Raw genomic sequence first — 24,135 nt, forward strand, 5'->3', positions numbered from 1 at the left:
TTAAATTTTTTTAAAAAAATATTATATAAAATATATATATAATATTTTTTTTTTTTTTATTATATATTAGTTTTATATAAAAATATATTTTATTTTTATATTTGGTTTTTTTTTATATTTTTTTTTTTATTTATATTTTTTATATTAATTATATATTTTATATATATATAGTTTTTTTTTAATTTTTTTTTTTTAAAATTAATTATATTATTTTTTTATAATTATATTTAATTCAATTTTAATTTAGTATTAATTATATATATATATATATATATGTAATTTTTATATTTTTATTACATATTTATATTTATATTTTTATTTATTTTTTTATATAAAATACTATTTATAAAAATCTATCATTTTTAATATATTTTTATAATTCTTATTATTTTATTTAAATATAATATTAATTTATTTTAATTTTTTTTTAATATATATATTTTTATATTTGAGTAATTTTTATTTTATTTATTATTATTATTTTTTTTATTTTTTTTTATTTTTTTTTATTTTTTTTTATTTTTTTTCCCCAACTTATATATATATATATATATATATATTTATATATGTTTACTTTATGTCTATAGATATGATTATTTATTAAAATAATTTTCATTGGTAGTTTAATTTAATTGCATTTTATTTTAAATATCTGTTTCTTTTTCTGCAAAAGTTCTTATTGGAAATACTTTTTCAGCTAAGTTTTATATTTATCCATTTAAAGTAATCATAAAAGAGTAAAAGATACAACTATATTTTATATATTTGATTCTTTTTTATATATTACATCAAATTTTTAATTAAATTCTATTTTTATTATTTCTGGTAAAATATTTTAATTTTCTCAGAACAAAATTCACTTACAATTTAATTCGAAAAATCTTCTTTATATAATATCGTTTTCGCTTAAAAATAAATATAAATTTCCTCGTTTTCCTATATTTATTTTAATTCGAAATCTTCCAAAGATTAAACACAAATGAAGATTTTCATCCAATTAATTTCTTGGAATTATATATGACCTAAAAGTCCTATATTTTCTCTATTTATATTACCTAAAAACTATTTTAATATATCATTTTGGACATAGATAGATGGATAAAATTATATAAAAAATGGTAAAAATGTATCCTTTTATTAAAAAGGTAAAAGACTATCAAAAAAGAAAAATTTAGACTAACAAATAATAATCTAATTATTATTATTATTATTATTTTATTTAAAAATCAACTCGAATTTACATTTATCATAAAAATGATAGACTAAGAAATCCATAAATTAAATTATTCATTATCCCCTTTCACAATTCCAAACTGGTCGATAATATTGGAATATTTGGTTTAATATTTACTCTTATTTTTAATATTAATTATACATTTTCTAATTCCAAAAATCCTTTTTTTTTTAATAATAAGGGCTTTGTCTATTCATTGCTTTTTTCTTCAATAATTATTAGTCTGTGTAATTTTAATGTAATTTTACCTAAAAAAGACTCCTAAAAAGACTGATTAGATAAACTTAGATTACAAAATAATTTCTAATTTGCTGGCTTTGTTAAAATTATTAAATTTTATGTTTTTTATATATTTTATTATTATATGTAGGGTAGTTCGGCTGTTTCTGTTATTTTTTAATTATTTTTGTTCATATATGTAAATTAAACAACTGTTTTGGGAGATAGAAGGTCTAATGGGATGTATATGGATAAAGGTTCGTTTAAATAGAGTTCGTTTTCGTTGATTATTTTGTACTCTTTTTTCGTAAATTTAGTGTTTATGTATTATTTAGTAGAAGGTAGGTATAAAGAAATTTTAAAGGAAGATTTCTGCTTAAAATTAGATGATAACAAAAAAGAAAGTCCTTTTTTAAATTCAAATTTAACCATTTGTTTAAATATAGAAAGGTCTTTTGGTTCCAAGTTTATTTAATTTTGGTTCTAGAATTGGCTTTTGATATATGTTAAGGGGATTTCGGGGGAGAATTAAGTTAATAATTTAGTCGAGAAGGAGATCGGGGAATTATTTTGGTCAATATAGGTAATTTCTGAAAGGGAAAAGGACTAAAAGATATCAATATTATTTTATATTTAATTTGTTTTTGTTTATAAAGCTTACTCTTAATTTTACTGGAAAAAGACTTTTTTGGAAATATTTGTTATATTGTAATTTAAAAGGAGAGAAAAAGAAGGTTAAGATATTTCATTTTAAAAATTGAGTATTTATGAATTTATTTTGAGTATATTTTTGGTGTGTTTTTTTTTTTTTTATAGTATTATTTTTTATAAAGGTATAGTTTGGAATGAAATCAGAGTATTTTTTAGGTAAAAAAGGACACAAAAAAAGTAAAAAAAAGGCTATTTTTATGGAATTTAAATAGAGAGAATAAACGGCGTTTTTTAAAGGGAAATTTTTTGTGAATTTTCAATTTGAAACTCATTCAAAAAAACCTGTTTATTTTTATATGAATTTTCTTCGGGTTTTTTAGTCAATTTTATTTTCGAGAATATCTCTTCGCATTCAGTATTTGATAAAATTTTAAATTCGAAAAAAAAAAATTCACTTTTTTAGAAAAAATCAATATTTTCGACTATTATATTACTTATATTGAGTTAAAAAAGGGTTTCTTCTTGTGTATTTTTTAGTCGACTTTTTTCATAAAGGTCTAATTTGTAGTTTAGTATATAATTTTAGGTTACATTTTTTGTATTCTCAAGTGCCTATATGATTTAAAGCTGATTTATATCCTAATCGAATATTTTTAATTAATAATTATCTAGTTTAGTTATTTATTATTATTATTATTTTAGCATTTCATTTATTTCATTGTATTATTTAAGAACAGTGAGTTTAATTTCAGTGTTATTTTCTAAAAGAAAAGTATCGAAAAAAAATGCTTTTTAATCTTTGAAATATTTTGTAGTTGAACAATGTTAAAAATCTTTGATTTAATTAGAAAACTATAATTCTTTTAAACATATTTATTAGGAAAAACAACTTTTTTCATTATTTATTTATTATTATTTTATATTATTTATTCTTATTTTTATTATTTTTTCAACTTTTTCATCTATTTATATGTTATTTTCTTCTATTTATTATATGTTTTCTTCTTCTTAAAATTCAAGTATTTTCGGCTAATAGAGTTATAAATTTAATTTAAAAATTAAAGAATAATCTTCTTTATTTTATGGAAAATATTATGAATTTTAACTATCTAAAGATATAGAAAATGCTAATTATTTATTATTATTAAAAAAATAAGGATAAAGATCATAAAAAAAGAGATGCTTTTTAAATAAAAGTATAGTATTTTATTCATTTATATCTTCTAAATTTAAAACACTCCTATCTTTAATTTACATAAACTATATTTCTAGAAAATCATCATGTTTTATTTATTAAAAAATAGTATTTTATTAACTATTATTCACTATTTTAGCCATTTTGACATTATTTTAATTCATATTAGAATCTTCAAATCTCATATATTTAACTAAACTAGGACATAATAGTTGTTTTTCTAATAAAAAAACATTCTAGACATCTTCTAGGGACTTAATTTCGGCAAAAAAAGTATAAAAATGTGCATTTTTTTGACCTATTTTTATGACATATTTTTGTGTATTTTTTAAAAGTTGATTTTAGTTTTCATTTTCGTTTTCATATTCGAATTTGCAAATTTAAATTGGTAAAAAATTCCAGAAGAAGATTTTATCTTTTTCGAAATTAAAAATATTAATTTTTAATAAAATTTTAATCCAAAAATTTTAATTTTAAGCCGATACTTATAAACAGTCTAAAAAAATTAAATTTTCGCAAAAATTTCTAAACTGGAATTTTTTGCTATTAAAAACACCAGAAAAATAAGTGTTTTTCTACTCTATACTTAACTCTATGAAAATATCGCAATCTTCCTCTTATTATATTATTAAAAAATCCTCCATATATATATTATTTAACATCCCTGTATTATCTATTTTCTATTTTAACCCTTAATATTTCTTCTATAGGCTTCTTATTTTTATTTATACCTCCATATTGGCAAAAGAAACTGGAAAACTGGCATTTAGAGTACTTATTTTCAACATTTTTCCCATTTCTGGCATTATGGGATTTCCTATGGGAATTTTTTATAAAGCAGAGTGTTCATTATGGGGCATATATTCGATATATATGGAAATTATTCCATTAATTTTATTATTTAATTTATTTGTGTCAATGTCTATAATCGAGGATTTTTTGAGATCGGGGAAGGCTAGTATCGAAAGAGGTAGGTTTTTTTAAAAAAGAAGTGTTTTTTCAGAATAAAATTAAAAAATAAGGACATCGTGAATATTTTCTGTATTAAAAATAATTTTTTGCTTAAATAAGAAATCGTTTGAGTTTTAGAGAAAATCTTAATTTGTTTATTAAATTTATGAATTAATGGAAAAAACACAGGAAGGGTTTTTAATTTATTAATTTAAGTAAAAAAGGCCTTCTCCTTTAATTTAATTTATGAATAAAAAGCCTTCATTTTATTCTATAAAAAAAGACTGGTTTTATATATAATTAATCTCTAAACTAGCATTTTAACAAATTTCATTAAAATAATTTTCAGCAGAAACAGATTTCTATATAAGTATTTATTTCATATATGTTCTATATTATTACTAAAGAATTATATTTTTTTATATATATGAGTATTCTTTTCTTAAATAAGTGTTATTTTATAATAATTGAACAGGACTTATTTTAAATGAAAACAAACATGAATTTTATTAGTCTTTATCGTTATTTATATATATATCGTAGAAATCAATTGTTAATTCGTCGTTTTGTTATTTATCTTCTTCTTCTGATTTTATATGAGTTATTATATTTTAAAAGCCTTCTATTTACAAAAGGAATTAATTAGTACATATATTAGATATATATTGCAGGTTTTTATAAGATATTTTAGCATAAATGCTTATTTTTCCTATGTCTGAGACGTTTATTCCTGTAAGCTTTAATTTAGAGATTGTTGTTTATAATTTTTTAAAGGTTTTTTATTATTTTTTTATATGTTTTATTGATTTTTGTTTGTTTATTCTTTGCTTTAGTTATCTATTAGCTTTGTTTAATAATTGGTTCTTTCATTTTCGACTTCTTCTTCATCTAAATTATTGGTTTCTATTTAGTCTTAGAACTTTATTTTTTTATTTTTAGACCATTTACTATTATATATTTTGTTATTTTTATTCTTTTTTTTAAAAAAATAAAAATACTCTTCGGCTCTATATGTTAATAATAAATGCAGTTTTGTAGAAAATTAGTTTGTTGTAAATATTACTTCATGACTAGAAAAAAATTCTATTTAATCGTTTTTATTTTCTTTCCATTCTACTTCTGCAAAGTTTATTGTTTATGATTAATTAGCCTTTTTTTATTAAAAAAAATAAATATGTTATAAATATATAAATGCAATTATAATTTATTATTATATATTTATATAAAGTAAATTATTTCATATATATATTTACATTTTGTAAAGCATGTTTTTTAGTATTTTATTTATATTCAACTAATGAAATATTCGCATATATATTAATTTCAATATAGTCTAAAATATTATTGGTTTTACAAACAAATACAGGCCCAGAATTATCAAATTAGAATTTTTTATCACCAGTAAGAATTTCATAAAAGCATTTTTTTAGTTTTTAATTCTCTATTTTTTAAATTTTAATACTAACAATTCCTTAGTATTTTTAAGTAAAAAAATTATTTAAAAAAACCAATTACATAAAAAGACTTCCTTTTTTTTAATTTAAATCAACTTCGTCATGAAATGTTTAATTTATACACGTAGGTTTATTAACTATAAGTTCTTATATTTCCAATTATAAATCGATAATGCCACCTATAATATCTTCAGTATTTGAAATTATATTTTTTAGAACAAAAGACAAAATTCTTCGTTATAAATTGCTTGTATCGACTAAAAATTTATAATTAATTTAAGTATTTGCAGATTAAAAAGATTTAGTTGATTTTTATATTGGTTCTAAATAAATATAACCTTCTTTTACATTTTTAAAGGCAAAAAGATCTATTTTAAATAAAATATAACTATATATATATATATAAATATATATATATACCTTATCCACTTAAAATATTAATTTTAAGAACTCCTTTATAATTTAATTAATTTGCATATTTAATATTTGGATTCATTATTATTTTATTATCTTAATTAAAAAACTCAAATTAAACTTTTAAATTACCATTTTATTAAAGCCAATCTTTAGACATTAATTATATTTCTTCTGATGCTTTTTATTTTGTTATTATATCTATTAGCCTATATTTTTATTAAGCCGCTAATGTATCATTAAATAAATTATTTTTTTCGAATATACATATATATAATGATTCGGATTCGCTTAGATCTTTTATTGGAAATGAAAAATTACTATTCCATGTTAATTATTCCGAATTTTCACAAATATCAGTTCTAAATAAAGAACCTGCAATTACTAATTATCTTTATTTAATATTTTATTATTATTAAAGTTTTTTTTTTTTTATATATTTTTATATGATTTTTTTGTTTTATACACATATGGGTATGGCTTTCCAAAAAGGGAATTAAATATTATTTTTGAACCTTCTTATACTTAAAAACTAAGAATTCCATTCGGAAGGGATTATTATGACATTTTTTATGGTTTATTTTTGTTTTGATTTGTTTTTTTTTTTAAAAAAAAAGTAATTTAAAATATTTTATATATAAAATTAATTATTTAATATATATTTTTTATTTATTTATTAATTAATAAAAATACGTATATATATATATAAATTAGATTTACATATTTTTTATAAATTTCCAAATTTATTTATACTTATATAAATGAATTTTTTTAATTACATTATTATCCTTATTTAAATGTAAATAATTAAATATTTAATATATAAAAATCTATATTATATATTATATTTACATATTATAATTTTTTATAAATCTTTAAATATTTTTTTTTTTTTAAATAATAAATTTATATGAAATAATTTACTTTTATTATTTTAATTTTGAATAATATATTTAATTTATAATAGTTTAGTTTTATTTTTTAACAAAAATATTTAAACTTATTATGTTTATATGAATTTATAAAAATAAAATAAAAAATATAACTATAATCTTTTAATATTAAAATATATTTCTAATATAATTTTTTTTATAATAAAAATTTAATAAGATATAAATAATAAAAATATATTAATATACAAAAAATATTGGATATAAAAAATATATATTTATATATATAAACAATTTTATATATATATATTTAAATATTTCATAAATTATAATTTACTTTAAATAAAATATTTCTTTATTATAATTATTTAATTAAAATATAAAAAATATTCAAAATGAAAGAATTTAGTAAAATTAATCATCTATTTAAAATAAAAAGCAATTCTTTAAAAATAATAATAATATCAATATAAATATCAAGAGCAGCAATTATATAATCATCCATTGTATATTTAATTGATTTTTCACATGTAAGTCTTTAAATATCAAATATCAAATAAAGCAAAAAAAGTCCAATAATAGCTAAACTAGCAATAATTTAAGCAATATTACTATTTCTTCCATTTGTAAAAATTAAAATAACTATAACAGCAATTGGAAGATAGAAAAAAATCGATATTTTAATCGTAATATCGTACTTAGTGAAAAAAGCATAAAGAGTCAAAAGCAAGACTATCAAAGTAGTTAGTCCTGCGGTTAATAAAACTATATATGGTTCAACTATTCCACATACATAGCTTAATAAATAGCTTTCTGAGAGTGTAAAAATAAAGAGGAGGATGTAGTTTTTGGGTACTTATTTACAATGATTTCGATAACAGTAAAGTATGAATAATATTACTAAATTTGAAAATATACATATACTTAAAATCCATTTATTATCTTTTTGGAAATCCCTGTATTTTTCTTGAGATACAGCTAATGCTATTATAGACATTGTAATTAATAATTAAGTAAATATTATTCCTAATACTTTTCTTATAAATGCTCTTCGAATATTATTATCTGAAAAAATAGATGTTATTTCTGATAACTTAGGAGAATTCTCTATATCTATATTATTATTATTATTTTGACTTTATGTTTTTATGTTCTATTTTTTTCTTAATTTTAATTGTATTTTAAGTTTGTTTTTAGTTTAATGTTGGAGGATTTTATAAATTATTTTCTTCGTTTTATTTGATTTTAGATACTGGAGAATTCGAATATCGATCTTAAGCGTAGGCATTTTCGAAGTCGTTTAAGTTTATTTTATCGTCTAGTTTTATAATTATCTTATTTAATTAGTTTTTTTAAGTAATTTCGATTAGATTTTAGAGCTTCGGATATTGTAGTAGTTTGTTAAGTTATGGTATTACTGTAATTTGAGGGGTTTATAATCATATTTTTTTATTTTTATTATTATTAGTATATAATTTAAAACTTAATTTCTATATTATTTTTATAATTATTATAATTTATATATTTTAATTTTATTTTTCATATTTTTTTTTTTTTTTTATTAATTTATTGAAATAGAATTTTTAATATTAAACTTTTTTTAATTTATATTTTTTTTTATGCTCTTTGTTAATAAAATTAGAAATTATATAAATTATTTTATATAATTTATTTTTATTAATAAAATTATATAATGTATATGATTAATGATTAATAAATTAGTTAATGCATATAAAAATAAAAATAAAAAAATTTGACAAATTAATTTTTTAAAATATATAAAAAAAAAAAATTATTGTCAAAAATCTTTTTTTTAAGTTTTTTAAGTTTTATTATTTTTTAAAAATATTTAAAAGTAATATAGATTATTATATTTATTTCTTTAAGAATTTACTTTGTTAAAGTATATAAATTATATTAAAAATCAAATTAAAAAAATAAAATCCATAATTATTATTAATAATTTACATTTTTTTCAACAATTTATTTATTCTCTTATATTTATCTAAATTAATTAATAAAAGATATAAGCCAAATATAAATAAATTTTAAATAATTAAAAATCATAATTATTTTAAAAAATTCTATTTTAAATTTTTATACAAAAAAAAAAAAAAATTGATAAAATAGTATAAGAAAATAAAATCCATAATTATTATTAATAATTTACATTTTTTTCAACAATTTTATTAATAAAAATAATTTTATTCTCTTATATTAAAAAATATCTTTTAAAATATATTTTTTTTTATTAATTAATAAAAGATATAAGCCAAATATAAATAAATTTTTAAATAATTAAAAAATTCATAATTATTTTAAAAAATAAAAAATCTATTTTATTAATTTTTATTTTCAATAAAAAAATATAAATTTGATAAAATAGTATAAGTATTAAATATAAAAATTTATATTAAAAAAATATATGTATAAAAAATTTATATATAGAAATATAAAATAAAAACAGAAATATATATATATATATATATATATTTATATATATATTTATATATTAATACATATATAATAAGCATTAAAATAATTATTATTTAATTTAATATTAAATATAAAAATATATAAATAATATATAAAATAAATCTTCATTAAAATATATTTTCAAAATAAAAATAAATTAAAATTAATATTTATATGTCATTTCTTGATAGTAATTAACGCATTTAAATTTCATCCAATTTATAAAATGATTTTATGGATAATAAAGATTAAGATGAATTATATGGTTTTGAAGAGCCAGTAGATGATTATAGTTCTCTTTTCGAAATAAAAAATGTCGTTTTATATAATTTTTAACTTCCAATAATGTTTTTGAGTTTATCTCGTAAAACCATAATAGCAATAACCGAAGAAAATTAATTAATAAGATGGAAATTCGACGTGTATTATTTTATTTATTTTTTACCTAAAAAGAAATAATAAAAATAATTAAAATAGAGGATTAAGTGTATATGAGCAATTAAAAATTCCTAAAATAAAGGACGATAGATCTTTAGGAGGAAAAATAGCAAATGTAGGTGGTAAAATAATACCTTTTGGAATGTTAAAAAAGATGCAAGACGATCGAAAAGAAGAAAAAATAAAATAAAAATAAATAGAAAAAATATTCCAAGATACAGAAGGTAATCATTGTATTATTACAAATAATTACGGCGATAATTATTATTTACATTACGATTCTACAGAAGTTATACATATGGCTGAATTTAAATAAATTATTATGAGAGCTATTAGCTTTGATGATCGTTATTAATAATAAAATCAGTTTTTTTTTAAAAATATATATTTTTATATATATATATATATATATATATATATTATATAATTATTTTTATTTTTATTTATTTTATATATATAAATAATATAAATAGATTTTAAAGCAAATATTTTTTATGCGGAAATGAAAAAAATGAAATTTATAGTTCATAAATAATATATAATGAGACTTTGAAAATATTTTAAGATACAAAAGCTGAATTAGTTTTAAAAATCGATTCTGGAAAAAGGGATAGCATCTAAAATATAAAAATAATTAATATTAAATATGAAAGGGAAACCTAAGCAACTATGATATTTATATGTACAGGAATGTAAATTTATTTTTTATTCTAATCAGTTTAAGGTTTAGGAAAATAAATTGTTTTAGATGACCTTTTACTTTCTTATAATAATAATAAAATATTAAACAATGGAACTCCAACACATTCCGGTCATTAATGTTTTATTGATGTCAGTTTTGATTATAATGAATAAAGAGCCAAAAGTCTTATTTATACTAATGGAAATAATTTATCATATTATACGTTCCCTGAAGAAATGAAAATTGATGAAAACTTTCATAGAAACATAAAGTTTTTTAAATTTGCAAAATAACCAAATTAAAAATAAGATGTAAAATTAGAAAGTTCTCCTTTAGGAATAGGAATCACACTTTTCCATTATGTTATTTTAAATAGTGATTCAGTAACAGTTATGTCTTAAATTACAGAATAAGTAGTATTTTATAAAGATTTATCTTAAATGGGTTAAGTTTTAGGAATAATTAATGACATGTAAATAGTATAAAAATTTAATATGATATATATATATATATATATATATATATATATATATATATATATATATATATATACATAAATTAAATATATATTTAATTTTAAATATAATTAGGGAAAACAATTCATTTTGGATTTATTCAAAAAAATAAATAATAAAATTATGTATAAATGACGAACTTAAAGAAGCTTGGAGAATGTATTTATATTAAGGAGATTTCCAAACTGCTTATAATATATGTAAAAAAGATAGAAATGAATATTTAGGGATGGTTAGCATTAAATATGGTGATTAGCTTTTCGAATAAAATAATTATATTAGAGCTGCTGAGGTATATTTTGATAGTAGTTTAAGTTTAGAGGATATTTTTGTGAAATTTTAGAAAAATGATATTAGAGTAAAGGATGGATTATATACCTATATAAATCTTTACATGGTAAAATTTTAATTATAAATGGAGAAGTTTCATTAAAGTGTACTTTTAAGTTGGATATTAGAATATTGGGTACATAAATTAGTGTTCATACAATAGAAATGTAAAATGGATATGACAAATAAAAGTATTAATCCTTAACAATTAAAAGAAAATTTTTAAAATAGATAATAAGAAATAAGGGATGTGTAGAAAGACCTGAATATTTTTATTGGATAATAAATAGATTTAATAGATGAGAATTATATATATGAAATATTAAACTCATATGCATAAATTGAATAAACAATTAATTTTGCTATACTTTAAAATAATTATTAGCTTGTGCTTTTAAATTATATTTATGATAATAAAATCGAAAAGGCAATTTAAGTAATGAAAAACGAAGTTTAAAATAATCCAAAAAACGAGAAAAACATTAGGCATTTTGCATATAAGTTTTCATCCATTCTAATGAAGAAAAAACCTGAACTTTTCATTGATTTATTAGTTAAAAATATACCAAATTTCGACTCTTCGAAAATCGCGAGTAGTTTAATGGAAATAGAACCGAAATCAGAGTAATTTAAGGTCGTTTTTGAGTTTTTAGAATATTGTATTTGCCATAAAAAATCTTCGGATCTTGTTTTGAATAATATATATTTGTTTTTCCTTGTAAATAATCCTGATACTAATAAATTTACTAGTTATATTGTAGAATAAGAAAAAAAAGTATGGGAGGAAGCCCCTTTTTTGATATAAATTTTGCATTTAGATTAGCAATTTCAAACAAAAAACATAGCGCTTTAATTTCTTTATATTCGTAAATTTTATGTATATTATATAATATATTATTTTTTAAATTATAGTATTATGGGATTTTATGACGAAGCTGTAGAAACTGCTCTTTAATATAATATGATTGATATAGCTAAAAAGTATGCTTTAATTTAAGAATAAAAATGTATAAATACACATTTAACATGGATGAAAGTAATAATATATAAACATATAATTAAAAAAAAAAACTATAGATAATTAATTATTATATGAAAAAAATCCTGAAGGAGCTATGGAAGAAATATAAAGTAAAAAAAAATAAAAAAAATCAAATTTATAAATAAAAAATAGAAAATACTTTAATAAACTGATAATGTAAAATTCGAAGATTTAATTCCTTTATTTAATAACGATATGCCTTTATCATAATTAAACGGAAAACTAGAAGAAAGTTTAAAAGGATATTAATAAAATATAAAAGAAATGAAAGAAGAATTAGATTGTATAAGTAATAATCTAGAATAATTAAAATAAGACTATAATAAAAATTAATTTAAATTTCTAGAAGTTAATTCGAAAACTAATTGTTCTGAATGCAAAAATATCCTTTTTATTTAAGATTACTATGTATTTAATTGCAAGCATTTTTTCCATAAAAATTGTCTTATTAATTATATTAATTAGTAGTAAATTTTCGATAAAAATACTCTTGAGTAAATTGGGTATATAAATAAAGAAATTTAATAATTAATAGGTTAAACTAATTATAAGGATTTGAGTGGGATTGTGGATTTCTATTATGATAATAATAAAAAAAATAAAAAAATTAAGATTTGAATAAACTTAAGCAATTGTAAAATAAATTAGATGAACTTATTGCTAATTAATGCCCTAAATGTGGACCAATTATTGTTTAATTGGCTTTTACTTTATATGAGGAAGACTCTTTATTAGAAATTTGAATATTTATTATTTTTTTTTATATTATATATATATTTTTAATTTTATTAAGCTTTTTTTATTTATTATAAATAAATTAGTTGTATTTTTTATTTAATTTTGTTTTTAAATTTTTGTATTTTATTTTATTAAATTAAAATAAAATAAAATAAAATATTAAGAGATTAAAGATATTTTTAAATTATATTTTAAAATATATATATATAATATATATATATATATATATATATATATTTATATATATATTTATGAAAACTATTATTATTTATTCCTAAACTTTAATTATTTTTAAAAACCTAATCGAAAAAAGTAAATATATGGAATAAATCAATCATTGCCTAATTTTTTTATTTCTAAAATTCTAAAAAGTGAAACATATATATATTCATATATAATTTTATATCAGGTATATAAAAAGAAATTTTTAATAATTTATTTTTATATTAAATAAAAACATATAAAATTAATTAAATTTTTATATGTTTTCTTAATTAAAAAAAAACAAAGAAAATAAAAAGATAAAATATCATAAAAAATTCTATATAAACATTTTTTTTTTTCAAAAAATTGTATTTTTTAATTTATTCAAATAAACAAACAAAAATACAGCATTATTTAAAATTAAAATCTCGTTAAATAAGAAAGCAAAAAAAAAGAAAAAAAGAAGAAAAAAAGAAAAAGTATGTCATCTCAATTAAAATACAAAATAAACGATTTAAAATTTGATTATAATGAAAAACCGTCTTTTTAAGATGGAATTTCATCTTATTTTTAGACATTTGATAATCCAAATGTAATTTTAGAATAGATATTAATCGAAAGTGAATCTGAACTATTTTATTTATTTACCGAATATAATAAAATAACAAGCTCAAACATATATACATTACCCAATATAATGAAATATTATGACTACTAATATGATAAAAAAACCCGCAGTTTATTAGTTTTGCGTCATTTTTATCGCAAAACATTAGATTTTTGCATTCAAGCCCGTCGAGCACGAAAACAACACTTTACATAATCCGAAATATTAGATTTAACAGGATAATTATTGAAAGTATTAACCCATTTGGAATCAAATGATATAATTTTGCTAAATTTAAAACCCACAAATATATTTACAGATTCCGAATTAGTTTATATAGTAGGCGGAATGGGTAGAAGTGATAATAATATATGGTTAAATACAGAATATATGGCCCCCGAATTAATAGAAGACTTAGAATTAAGAGGCGAATAATTGCCTCAACATTTAAATAAAAACTATTAGAAAAAAAAGGCTGGCGTTTTTACATTAGGGATGATTTTATTAGAATGCGCATGTTTATAAGATATTAGTGATGTAAACAAAATAGAAAATTTTTTTAAATAAAATAAAAAATTGAGCTCATTTTTAGATTTAGTGGAGGAGAAATATTAAGGATATAGACTTTTTATTGAGAGTATGTTCCTATAATATGATTCTAGACCGGATTTAATTGAATGTTGGTGCATGTTTTAAGATATGAGGGTTGAAAATGGTAAAATTCTAATTGGAGATGTTTGGAATAGTATAGTTTAGAAAAAAATTGAAGATAAAAAAGAAGATAATGATGATGAGATAATTAAAAAAAAGAGAAAAATGAAGTTTTAAGAGAAAATTAACTTTAAGTTCTTAAAAAGAATGAAATTTAATAATAAAACAAAAAAAGAAGTAATACTTAAAAAAAAGAACTGGTGGTGGATATTTATATAATGTTAAATAAAAAAATTTAAAATGATTTAATTATATATATATGTAAATTTATCTTTTCATTTTATTATAATTTATTAATATTTTTTTTGTTTAATTTAGGTAATATAAAATATATATAAATATTATATTATATATATATTATTTTTGTACTTTTTTTGTTTTCAATCATCATCTTAATTATCGTCTTCATCATTATCATCTTCTTCTTATTAATTAAATTCTTAAATTAAAGAACTGATTTTTTATTTAAGTTTTTCTTCATTCAAAAAAGTAAGAGACTCTAACATTTAAATAAAAGTGTCATAATTATTATCTGACTTCAAATAATTAATAAGTTAAATTTCTTTCTAGGCTAAAAAGAACATATAAACAATAAGACTTAAATTAATCCTATTAGTATGGTGGAAAAGGTTTAAAATATCTTAAGAGATTACATTAAATGATAATTAAATCATTTATTCGCAATTTTATTCATTAATAGAGTTATTATATTTTAGATTTTTAAGATTATCCTTAAAATTATCAGAATAATTATTAATGGATACCATTGTATCTTATTCGTAAGTTAATTTTACATTTTAATTGAATTTTTCGAATTATTAAGAATTAAAATATTACTTAAGTATTTCGTCTGATAAATTTTATTGCATATTATGCTCTTTTAAAGTTTCAGAAATTTTTTTTTGGGGACTAAGAGCTAGTTCTTTTAGAGTTTTATTCTCTTTTATTAATAAAGAGTACATTAAAATTATTAAAGATGTCTAATTGCTTTATTTCATCTGAATATCGTGTTTTAAAATTGCGTCTTAAATTCCTTTCCATATAGTTCTGTAGATTAAACTGAATTGAGTTAATAATCTATATGTATTATGAACTATTCTTATTACTTTTTATTTGAACATATTTGCAAATTGTATTTAATAATATGGTGAATTCTATATTGAAACGTCATTATCGTTTTAGTTTAAACTAGCCAGATTTTCAATTTAAGGAAGATTTACTTCTTATATTTCTATTTAATTCAACTGTGGATCATAATTACTTATATTAATAATTTAATTAGTATTCACACTATTTATTAAAGGATTTTAATTATTATTCTTGCCAGAAATACAAACATGCTATGCTACCTAAAATATATATATATATATATATATATATATATATATATATATATATAAATATTAAGTATATATACTTAATTCCAATCATATCTTTTATTCTCATCTTTTTCAAGCATGTGTTTTAATAAATCTTTTACAGCCTCTGATCTTTTTACATTTAGATTAGGATTAAGATCTAATTATTTTCTCATGACATTATCATATAACTAATCAACATTATCAGCATAGAAGGGAAAACATTAATAAAGCATATAATAAAGGCAAACACCAGCACTCCAGACATCACCTTTCATTAAATTATATTCGCCATGAAATTAAAGAGCTTATGGACACATAAATATTGGAGTTCCAACTACTGTATTTTTAGTTTAGTTCTAATTAACTTCTTTTGCAAAACCGAAATCAGCAAGTTTTAATTAATTATTTTTTAATAAAATATTCGCAGGTTTTAAATCTCTATGGACTATATTTTTTTTAGTCAAAAGTTAGAAGGCATCTACTATTTAACGAAAAAAATCTAAAACCTCAGTTTCAGATATTTATTTATGTTCTTTTAAATATTGCTCAAGATCCCCTCCATCGCAATATTCTAAGAAAAAATAATATCTAATTTAATATAAATATTATATATATATATATATATTATTTTACATTTTTTGGAGTTTCTTTTACATCATAAAAATCTATTATAAAAGGATGCTTAACTTTTCTTTATATACCAATTTAGCGTCGTATTTATTCAACTTATTTATCATATAGTTATTAATCGCCTTAACATGATTAAAGTATTTAGTCCTTTATGATTGTTTTGGCAGCAACTGGAGTACCGTTTTATAAAAAGGCCTAATATACTGTAGCATATTGACCTTTACCTAACACAGTGTTGTGTATTATGAATTATCCTACTTGCTTTTATGTCCAACTTTTGTCCATTTTATTATTTTTGTTTATTTAATTTTTTTTTTATTTAATTTTATATAATTATTTTTATTTTATTTATTTTTACAAAAATTATGTATTAAAAATAAATTATATTAAAAAATGTGTTTATATAGTTTTAATATTTTACTTTTTAATATATATATATTTGTAAAATTTATAATTTTTTTTTTAAAAAAATCTTTTAATATTTATATATGATATAAAAAATTTAAAAAAATAAATAAAAATATTAAAGAATTTTTTATTTCCATTATTATAGGAATGAAAAAAAATTAGAATTTAAATATTTTTTTTTATTTATTCATTATGTTAGATTATATGAGATTAAAATAAGAAAAAATTAATACTAAAAAGAAATTTTATTTATAGATAAGATTTTAGTTAATAATTAAACATTTTTTTATTTGTGGTTAATATTAATAAGGAATAAAAAAGTTAAAAAATTGATTTATATATATATATATATAATATTTTTTATTAAATATTAAAAATTAAAAAAATTAAATTATAGAATAATATAAAATAATTTAATAATTAATAAAAAAATAATATATATCATAAAAAATATATAAATTTTATATATTATTTAATTATAATAATATAAAAAATATTTTTAAATATAATTTTTTTTAAAAATTAATAATAATTAAATAATATATAAATTTATATTTTTTATATTATTATTAAAATTATATTAATTTTAATAATTTATATATTCTTTTATTTTAATAATTTATTTTATTTTAAACATTTTATCTTTAAAATTTTTTATTATATATTTATTGATTTAAAAAAATAAATTAAAATATAAATATAATATAAGTATAAAAATAAATATATATAAATTAACTTATATTATAATTTCAATTTTTTTTTTTTTACTATTTTTAATAAATTAAATCAAATTAAAATATACTATTTTCTCATTTTTCTTTATATATATATAGTTTTCGATAAAATTGGTTGCCATATATAAATAATTATTTGTAACTATATATAAAATAAAAATATTTTTTTTTTATTTATTTTAAAATTTATTTTTTTGGTAATTTTCTTTTTTTTAAATATCCATAATACAAATATATTAAAATAAAATATGTCTGATGATTGTAATGAAAATTAATTCCCAACATAAAATGTTTCATATGTATTATCCCAATCTGGTCTCTAAATTCTTAATGGTCTTTAAGGAATATTTGTGAAATAAAAATTTGAGGCTTTAGAGGTCTTATTAGGTTGTGATTTTCCAAACGTTTACAAAGTATTTGCCATAGACTCCAATGGAGTAAAAATAGGTCAGTTTCCATTATTTAAATGTAAAGAAATAAGTAATTGTTGTGTTCGAAATTTTCTTCCTGGAGACTGTCGTCCTTTCTAAATGCAAGTTAGTAATAATTTAGGTCAAGTAGGCTAAGTAGGCTTTGAAAAATCTATGTTTATGATTCTTGAAAGACCTTTTAAATGTACTTGCTGTTGTTTAAATAGACCTATTTTAGATGTTAATATAGTGGAAAACGGTAGTTCATAAAATGGTGTTATTGGTAGGATTTTTAGTCCATGCTTAGTTTGTAGTCTAGGTGTGGATATATAAGATGCACAAGGAAATCTGAAATATTAAATTGAAGGTAATATCTGTCAAGCAGGTATTTGCTGTAAAGCATTACCATGTGACAGCTGTTAAACTGTAAATTTAGAACTAAAAGGACCAGATGGAAATATAATTTCTTAAATCACTAAAACTACAGCTGATTGTTTAATATCTTATATATCAGATACTTCGAATTTTTAAGTATAATTTCCTACAGATGCTTCAGCAGAAGATAAAGCACTTATATTATCAGCAACTTTATTTTTAGATTTTATGTATTTCGAAGAAAATAATTAAAATAGAAATAGAGTAGATGATTGAAGAAATAAATAGTTATTGATTTTTAATATTAAAAAATGTATTTTATTATATATAAATTAATTTATATAAATATAAAATATTAAATTATAAATTATATAATAATTAAAAAAAAAAATTTTAATAAAATAAATATATTTAAATATATGTTAAAATATGAAAAAAAATAGGTATAAAAATAATTATATATATATATATATATATAAATATGAATATATATATAATTTTATTTAATAATATAATATATTATTATTATTTATTAAAATAAAATAAATATAGACTATTATTTCTTTTATTATAAATTTGTTAACATAAAAATATTATTATATATTTTTCTAATAAAAAAAAAATATATATATATTATATTGTTAAAATATAATGAAATATAATTTGAAAATAGATATATGTATAATTTCATTAAATTAATAAATTATATAATAAAATTATTTAATACGATATATATTCTTATACTTATTTAAATAAATATTTTGCTTAAATAAAAAAAAAATATTATTAATATCATAAAAATTTAATTATATTATTTTAAAATTAAAAATTATTATATATTTAATCAGATAAAATTATATATATTACAAATAATAGATTTTATTCTATTTTTTTGTTTTAAAAAAATAAATTTTAAATATATATATATATATATATTAATTTTTTTTTTTTTATATATAAAATATATATTTATTAGATATTTAAAAAATTAAAAATAATAGAAAAAAAGAAATTTTATAAAAATTCTATATTTGGAATTTTTTATATAAAATATTTATAATATTATATATATTGTTTAAAATATGTTTTCGTTATGAAAATATGAGTGAGGATTTGGGCATAATGTTATTTTTGAAAATTGAGTTTATTAAAAACATGTTTAATATATAAAAAATATTTTTAAATAAATTTGATCTTTTATTATTTTTTAAATAAAATTATTATAATATATTAATAATTATTATTATAGATACAAATTAAATTATTATTTATATTTATATATTTTTTTTTAAAATAAATATTTAGTAATAATTTATTTTTAATTTTTTGTTTGATGAATTATTATTTACTATGCTTTTGAAAGTAAAATTTATATTTACAATTACTTAATTATTTTTTATTATAGAAGATAAAAAATAATAATATAAATTATAAAAAATATATAACAATTTAATTTTTTATTTTTTATTTTTTTATATATATATATATATTAATAAATAAAAATAATTCAAATATTAATTATTATAAAATTAAAATTAAATTATATAAAATTTATTTACATATTTTTACATTTATTTAATATGTAAATATTTTTTAATTTATTTAAATAAATGCATTATTTTTTATATATTTAATTATGAAATAATTTTTAAACTTAAATGCATTCATTATTTTTTTATGAGTGTTAATATTTTTTTTTCATTCAAAAGATCTATATTTTTATAAGGAATAAATATAGACAATTTTATTCAATAAATAAGGCATTTATATGTAATTTTTTTATATATAATTTTTTAATATATAATAATTTTGATGTTAGGTCTAGTACCCTATTTGTAGTGAATTATATTTTTTCTAAATGCCTGAAAATTAAATTTTTGGACAAACATATAATTTTAGAAATAATGATAATATCATTATGGAAGTTAAAAACATGCATTTTAGATAATGAATATGAATACTATTATTTATTTTTGTTATTGGGTTTGCTTTGATTTAATTTCAATATTCTATAGGATATTGTGGAATGGGTGGGTATTATTATGCTTTGACATATTAGTTATTAATTTTTTTTTTTTCAGAAATAAATTTATATTTTATATTTTTTTCGATAGTTCATATTATTTATAATATATTTTTTTTCGTTTTAATTTAAAATATTTTTTTTATTAAAATATTGATATTAATATATTAATATTAATATAATTTTTAAAATAATTTATATAATTAAATATTTATATATTATATAATATCTTTAAAAAAAATTAATTTAATTATTTTATATCATTTTATTTAATATAAACTTAATTTATATCAATTTTTTAAATAATAATTTTATTATAGTTTAATATATTTTTATGGTATTTAATTTATAAAAAATAAAAATACGTAAATATAGAAATTTATTATATTTTTTGTACAATAATTTCTCAGGATATTTATTTTTAATGAAAAAATTATTATATGGTTATAAATTTTTAAAAAACTTATTTTAAATTTTATAAATAAAAATCCATAAATATTTATTAATAAAATATTAAATTATATATAATATTAATATTCATGTATATTGTTTTTTTTTTTTAATATTGAAATAAAATTTATATATCTATTTAAATATAAAATTAAAATAATATTTATTCAAAAAAAATTTATTTTACTATATAAAATTTAAAAGAAAAATAAATATATTTAAAAAAATAATTAAATAAAGGAAAAAAAATAAATATTATAAATTAATATATAAAAATAAAAAATAATTTAAAAAAAAGCAAAAAAAGAAAGAAAAAAGTAAAGCACAAAATGTCTGATTTAGATATTGACCAACATTTAGAAAAGCTAGCAAACTCCAAATATTGTATACCCGAGCGACAATTGCGTCTCATATGCGAGAGAGTAAAAGAATTATTAGCTGAGGAATCAAACGTTTAACCTGTTAACTCTCCTGTGAACATATGCGGAGATGTACACGGTTAATTTTTCGATGTTCTAGAGTTATTTTAAAAAGGAGGAGAAATACCTAATAGCCGTTATATATTTATAGGAGATTTTGTAGATAGAGGACATAACTCTGTTGAAACAATAGAATACTTAATATGTTTAAAAGCAAGATATCCTGAATGCATTACATTATTAAGAGGAAACCATGAATCTCGATAAACTACTTAGGCATACGGATTTTATGATGAAGTATAAAGAAAATATGGAAACATAAATCCTTGGCATTACTTTTGTGAAGTTTTTGATTATTTACCTTTAGGAGCTATCGTTGATGGAGAAATTTTCTGTGTACATGGGGGACTATCTCCAGATATTAAAACTGTAGATTAAATAAGAACTATTCATAGAAAATAGGAAATTCCTTTAGAAGGTGCTTTTACAGATTTATTATGGTCAGATCCTGTAATAGATTAATTAGATTATTTATATTTATATTTATATTTTTATATATTTTTTTTTAATTTAAAAAATAAAGGATGATGTTTCAACTTGGGCTATTAATAGTAGAGGAGCTGGTTGGCTTTTTGGAGATAAAGTAGTTAGCGATTTTAATCATATTAATGATTTTAAATTGATTTGTAGAGCACATTAATTAGCTCATGAAGGATATTTATATTGGTTTGAAGTAATTTTTTTTAGTTTTATATATATATATATATATATATATATATATATATTTATTTATAGTAAAAAAATCTCTGTACTGTTTGGAGTGCTCCTAATTATTGTTATAGAATGGGTAATAAAGCTTCTATACTTAAATTAGATGAAAATTTAGAAAGAGAATTTATTATTTTTACTGAAGTTGAATAATCTAGTTAGGCTGTTCCTCCAAGAAAAGCTTTACCTTATTTCCTTTGAAATTTGTTTTTTAACGAAACAAAAATTTGTTATTAAAAAATAAAATATATAATATGAAAAATATATATATTTATATATGCTTTAAATAAAAATATTATATATTTAATATATATCTTATTATTTCCATTTTCATTTTTTATATTAAATAAATATTGTTTAAAAAATATTATTATTTTCTTATAACTTCTTTATTTTATTTAAATAAATATTCTATATAATAATTTATTAATTTCTAATTTTTTTTAATTTTCATTTTAAATTTTTTAAAAAAAAAATAATTCAATTTTTAAAATGATTTTTTAAATTTTAAATTTTTTTCTTTTATTTTAGAAAATAAAAAAATAGGAATTATATTATTTATTGTTTTGTAAAAATAATTATTCTAAAAAACCAATTGTGAAACATTATAATATATATTGATTATTATAAAAGAATTCAATTGATTTTTTTATATTCAAAATTTAAATTTAGTATATTAAATAAAATCAATATTTTAATCTCCATTAAAATTATTAACCCAAGGACTAAATTATAAATATTCATTTTATTAAAAGTTAGTCTAACTTGTTTTTTCAATACATTTTTTATATGATTTTGGTTAAAATTAAATTTTTATTTTATCTTTATTAATATTTTTTCTTTAATTTTTATTTTAAATTAACTGATTTTTATTTAAGGAAGAAGTTTGAATATTTTATTTACTGTGTAAAAATTATGATTGAGTTTTAATTAATTTTTTTTACTTTTAAAAATCTTTCAGTTTCTATAATAATTCTAAATTTTAAGATTATTTATTCAAACTTTATGATATTTATTCTACTATTTCATTAGCATATTTATATTTTTGTTATTTTATTAGATTATTTAAATGGTTTTAAAAATAATATTCATTTTTTGGTTTATAATAGTCTTATATATTTTAATTTGTTTTATTAAAAATTCCATATTTTTTTATATTTTAATTATTATTTTTATGAAATTTCTAAAAATAATTATTAATTTCATTATTTTTATTATTAAATTTATTAGTTTTTATAAAATAATTTCTCATTATAAAAAAATCATCATTTTATTTTAATTCATCTTATATTTGATTTTCACTATTAAATTTTTTTAATTCCTATAAGCTTTAGATATTTGATTTTAAAAAATAATCATTTTTTTATTATTACTATTATTAAATAAAAGGAATAAATTTTTTATTTAATTATTTTTATAAATATGTTTTAGTTCTTTAACCTGATTAACTTATAGCCCTTTAGACATATATATATTTTATTTTTTATTCAGGATTATGTTAAATATTACTTATTTAACTTACTATTTATTGATCTAAATTATAACTTTGTTAGATTAATAGTTAGTCTTATTCATATTTATTTAATTACTTTTAATTGTCTTTAATATTTTATTAGGAATTCAAAAATATATTTAATTTAATATTATTAATGTTTTTTCGAGTAATTTAATTGTTTCTTTATATATAAATATTGTTTAATGAATTTCGTTCAGTATTAAATTTATTTTAAAAGTTATTTTAATGCAAATTATTGTATAAATTTAATTTCTAAACTATCATTTAATAAGAAAAAATATATTTTATTAA

At 16.9% G+C, this 24,135-nt stretch overlaps 5 protein-coding genes across 5 annotated transcripts, besides 45 other annotated features; 3 read left to right on the forward strand and 2 right to left on the reverse strand. All coding sequences in view use genetic code 6, as the record gives it.

Annotated features, from left to right (window-relative positions):
- Positions 1-11: part of a microsatellite that runs on past the window's edge.
- Positions 1-12: part of a microsatellite that runs on past the window's edge.
- A 35-nt stretch (positions 13-47) lies between these two features.
- Positions 48-193: a microsatellite.
- Positions 84-191: a microsatellite.
- Positions 88-138: a microsatellite.
- Positions 95-194: a microsatellite.
- Positions 109-163: a microsatellite.
- A 20-nt stretch (positions 195-214) lies between the features above and the next one.
- Positions 215-323: a microsatellite.
- Positions 282-331: a microsatellite.
- A 124-nt stretch (positions 332-455) lies between these two features.
- Positions 456-527: a microsatellite.
- Positions 481-527: a microsatellite.
- An 8-nt stretch (positions 528-535) lies between these two features.
- Positions 536-568: a microsatellite.
- Positions 569-3,001: 2,433 nt separating this feature from the next.
- Positions 3,002-3,051: a microsatellite.
- Positions 3,003-3,051: a microsatellite.
- Positions 3,052-6,093: 3,042 nt separating this feature from the next.
- Positions 6,094-6,123: a microsatellite.
- Positions 6,124-6,832: 709 nt separating this feature from the next.
- Positions 6,833-6,870: a microsatellite.
- A 341-nt stretch (positions 6,871-7,211) lies between these two features.
- Positions 7,212-7,265: a microsatellite.
- A 1,323-nt stretch (positions 7,266-8,588) lies between these two features.
- Positions 8,589-8,625: a microsatellite.
- Positions 8,626-8,653: 28 nt separating this feature from the next.
- Positions 8,654-8,683: a microsatellite.
- Positions 8,684-9,290: 607 nt separating this feature from the next.
- Positions 9,291-9,342: a microsatellite.
- A 64-nt stretch (positions 9,343-9,406) lies between these two features.
- Positions 9,407-9,455: a microsatellite.
- Positions 9,456-9,477: 22 nt separating this feature from the next.
- Positions 9,478-9,534: a microsatellite.
- A 183-nt stretch (positions 9,535-9,717) lies between these two features.
- Positions 9,718-13,233, forward strand: IMG5_179310 (hypothetical protein; the record flags this gene model as incomplete). The annotated part of the gene is made up of 6 exons (XM_004027571.1): positions 9,718-9,905; positions 9,961-10,268; positions 10,913-11,075; positions 12,361-12,484; positions 12,623-12,779; positions 13,139-13,233. The coding sequence occupies 6 exons, from the start codon at positions 9,718-9,720 to the stop codon at positions 13,231-13,233; spliced, it is 1,035 nt and encodes a 344-aa protein (XP_004027620.1).
- Positions 10,302-10,347: a microsatellite.
- Positions 11,096-11,173: a microsatellite.
- Positions 13,234-13,301: a microsatellite.
- Positions 13,302-13,401: 100 nt separating this feature from the next.
- Positions 13,402-13,479: a microsatellite.
- Positions 13,425-13,477: a microsatellite.
- A 398-nt stretch (positions 13,480-13,877) lies between the features above and the next one.
- Positions 13,878-13,908: a microsatellite.
- A 1,222-nt stretch (positions 13,909-15,130) lies between these two features.
- Positions 15,131-16,386, reverse strand: IMG5_179320 (protein kinase, putative; the record flags this gene model as incomplete). The annotated part of the gene is made up of 3 exons (XM_004027572.1): positions 15,131-15,189; positions 16,012-16,099; positions 16,168-16,386. 3 exons carry the CDS (start codon positions 16,384-16,386, stop codon positions 15,131-15,133), a joined length of 366 nt encoding a protein of 121 aa, XP_004027621.1.
- Positions 16,105-16,166: a microsatellite.
- Positions 16,387-16,657: 271 nt separating the features above from the next.
- On the reverse strand, positions 16,658-17,026 carry IMG5_179330 (protein kinase domain protein; the record flags this gene model as incomplete). Its single annotated transcript, XM_004027573.1, has 2 exons — positions 16,658-16,699; positions 16,745-17,026. The coding sequence occupies 2 exons, from the start codon at positions 17,024-17,026 to the stop codon at positions 16,658-16,660; spliced, it is 324 nt and encodes a 107-aa protein (XP_004027622.1).
- A 7-nt stretch (positions 17,027-17,033) lies between these two features.
- Positions 17,034-17,068: a microsatellite.
- A 638-nt stretch (positions 17,069-17,706) lies between these two features.
- Positions 17,707-17,749: a microsatellite.
- A 21-nt stretch (positions 17,750-17,770) lies between these two features.
- Positions 17,771-17,803: a microsatellite.
- Positions 17,804-17,826: 23 nt separating this feature from the next.
- Positions 17,827-17,874: a microsatellite.
- Positions 17,831-17,884: a microsatellite.
- Positions 17,885-18,131: 247 nt separating this feature from the next.
- Positions 18,132-18,944, forward strand: IMG5_179340 (scramblase family protein, putative; the record flags this gene model as incomplete). Its single annotated transcript, XM_004027574.1, has 1 exon — positions 18,132-18,944. One exon carries the CDS (start codon positions 18,132-18,134, stop codon positions 18,942-18,944), a length of 813 nt encoding a protein of 270 aa, XP_004027623.1.
- Positions 18,945-18,998: 54 nt separating this feature from the next.
- Positions 18,999-19,051: a microsatellite.
- Positions 19,052-19,124: 73 nt separating this feature from the next.
- Positions 19,125-19,164: a microsatellite.
- Positions 19,153-19,209: a microsatellite.
- Positions 19,210-20,230: 1,021 nt separating this feature from the next.
- Positions 20,231-20,320: a microsatellite.
- A 111-nt stretch (positions 20,321-20,431) lies between these two features.
- Positions 20,432-20,473: a microsatellite.
- Positions 20,440-20,479: a microsatellite.
- Positions 20,480-20,834: 355 nt separating this feature from the next.
- Positions 20,835-20,872: a microsatellite.
- A 464-nt stretch (positions 20,873-21,336) lies between these two features.
- Positions 21,337-21,378: a microsatellite.
- Positions 21,379-21,405: 27 nt separating this feature from the next.
- IMG5_179350 (ser thr protein phosphatase family protein, putative) lies at positions 21,406-22,643 on the forward strand. The gene is made up of 3 exons (XM_004027575.1): positions 21,406-22,070; positions 22,144-22,293; positions 22,356-22,643. The coding sequence occupies exons 1-3, from the start codon at positions 21,471-21,473 to the stop codon at positions 22,527-22,529; spliced, it is 924 nt and encodes a 307-aa protein (XP_004027624.1). The 5' UTR covers positions 21,406-21,470; the 3' UTR covers positions 22,530-22,643.
- Positions 22,311-22,345: a microsatellite.
- A 493-nt stretch (positions 22,644-23,136) lies between the features above and the next one.
- Positions 23,137-23,184: a microsatellite.
- A 336-nt stretch (positions 23,185-23,520) lies between these two features.
- Positions 23,521-23,565: a microsatellite.
- Positions 23,566-24,135: the final 570 nt, after the last annotated feature.

The sequence above is a fragment of the Ichthyophthirius multifiliis genome (assembly GCF_000220395.1).
Source record: "Ichthyophthirius multifiliis unplaced genomic scaffold scaff_1120509251309, whole genome shotgun sequence".
In the NCBI taxonomy this organism is placed as follows: domain Eukaryota; phylum Ciliophora; class Oligohymenophorea; order Hymenostomatida; genus Ichthyophthirius; species Ichthyophthirius multifiliis.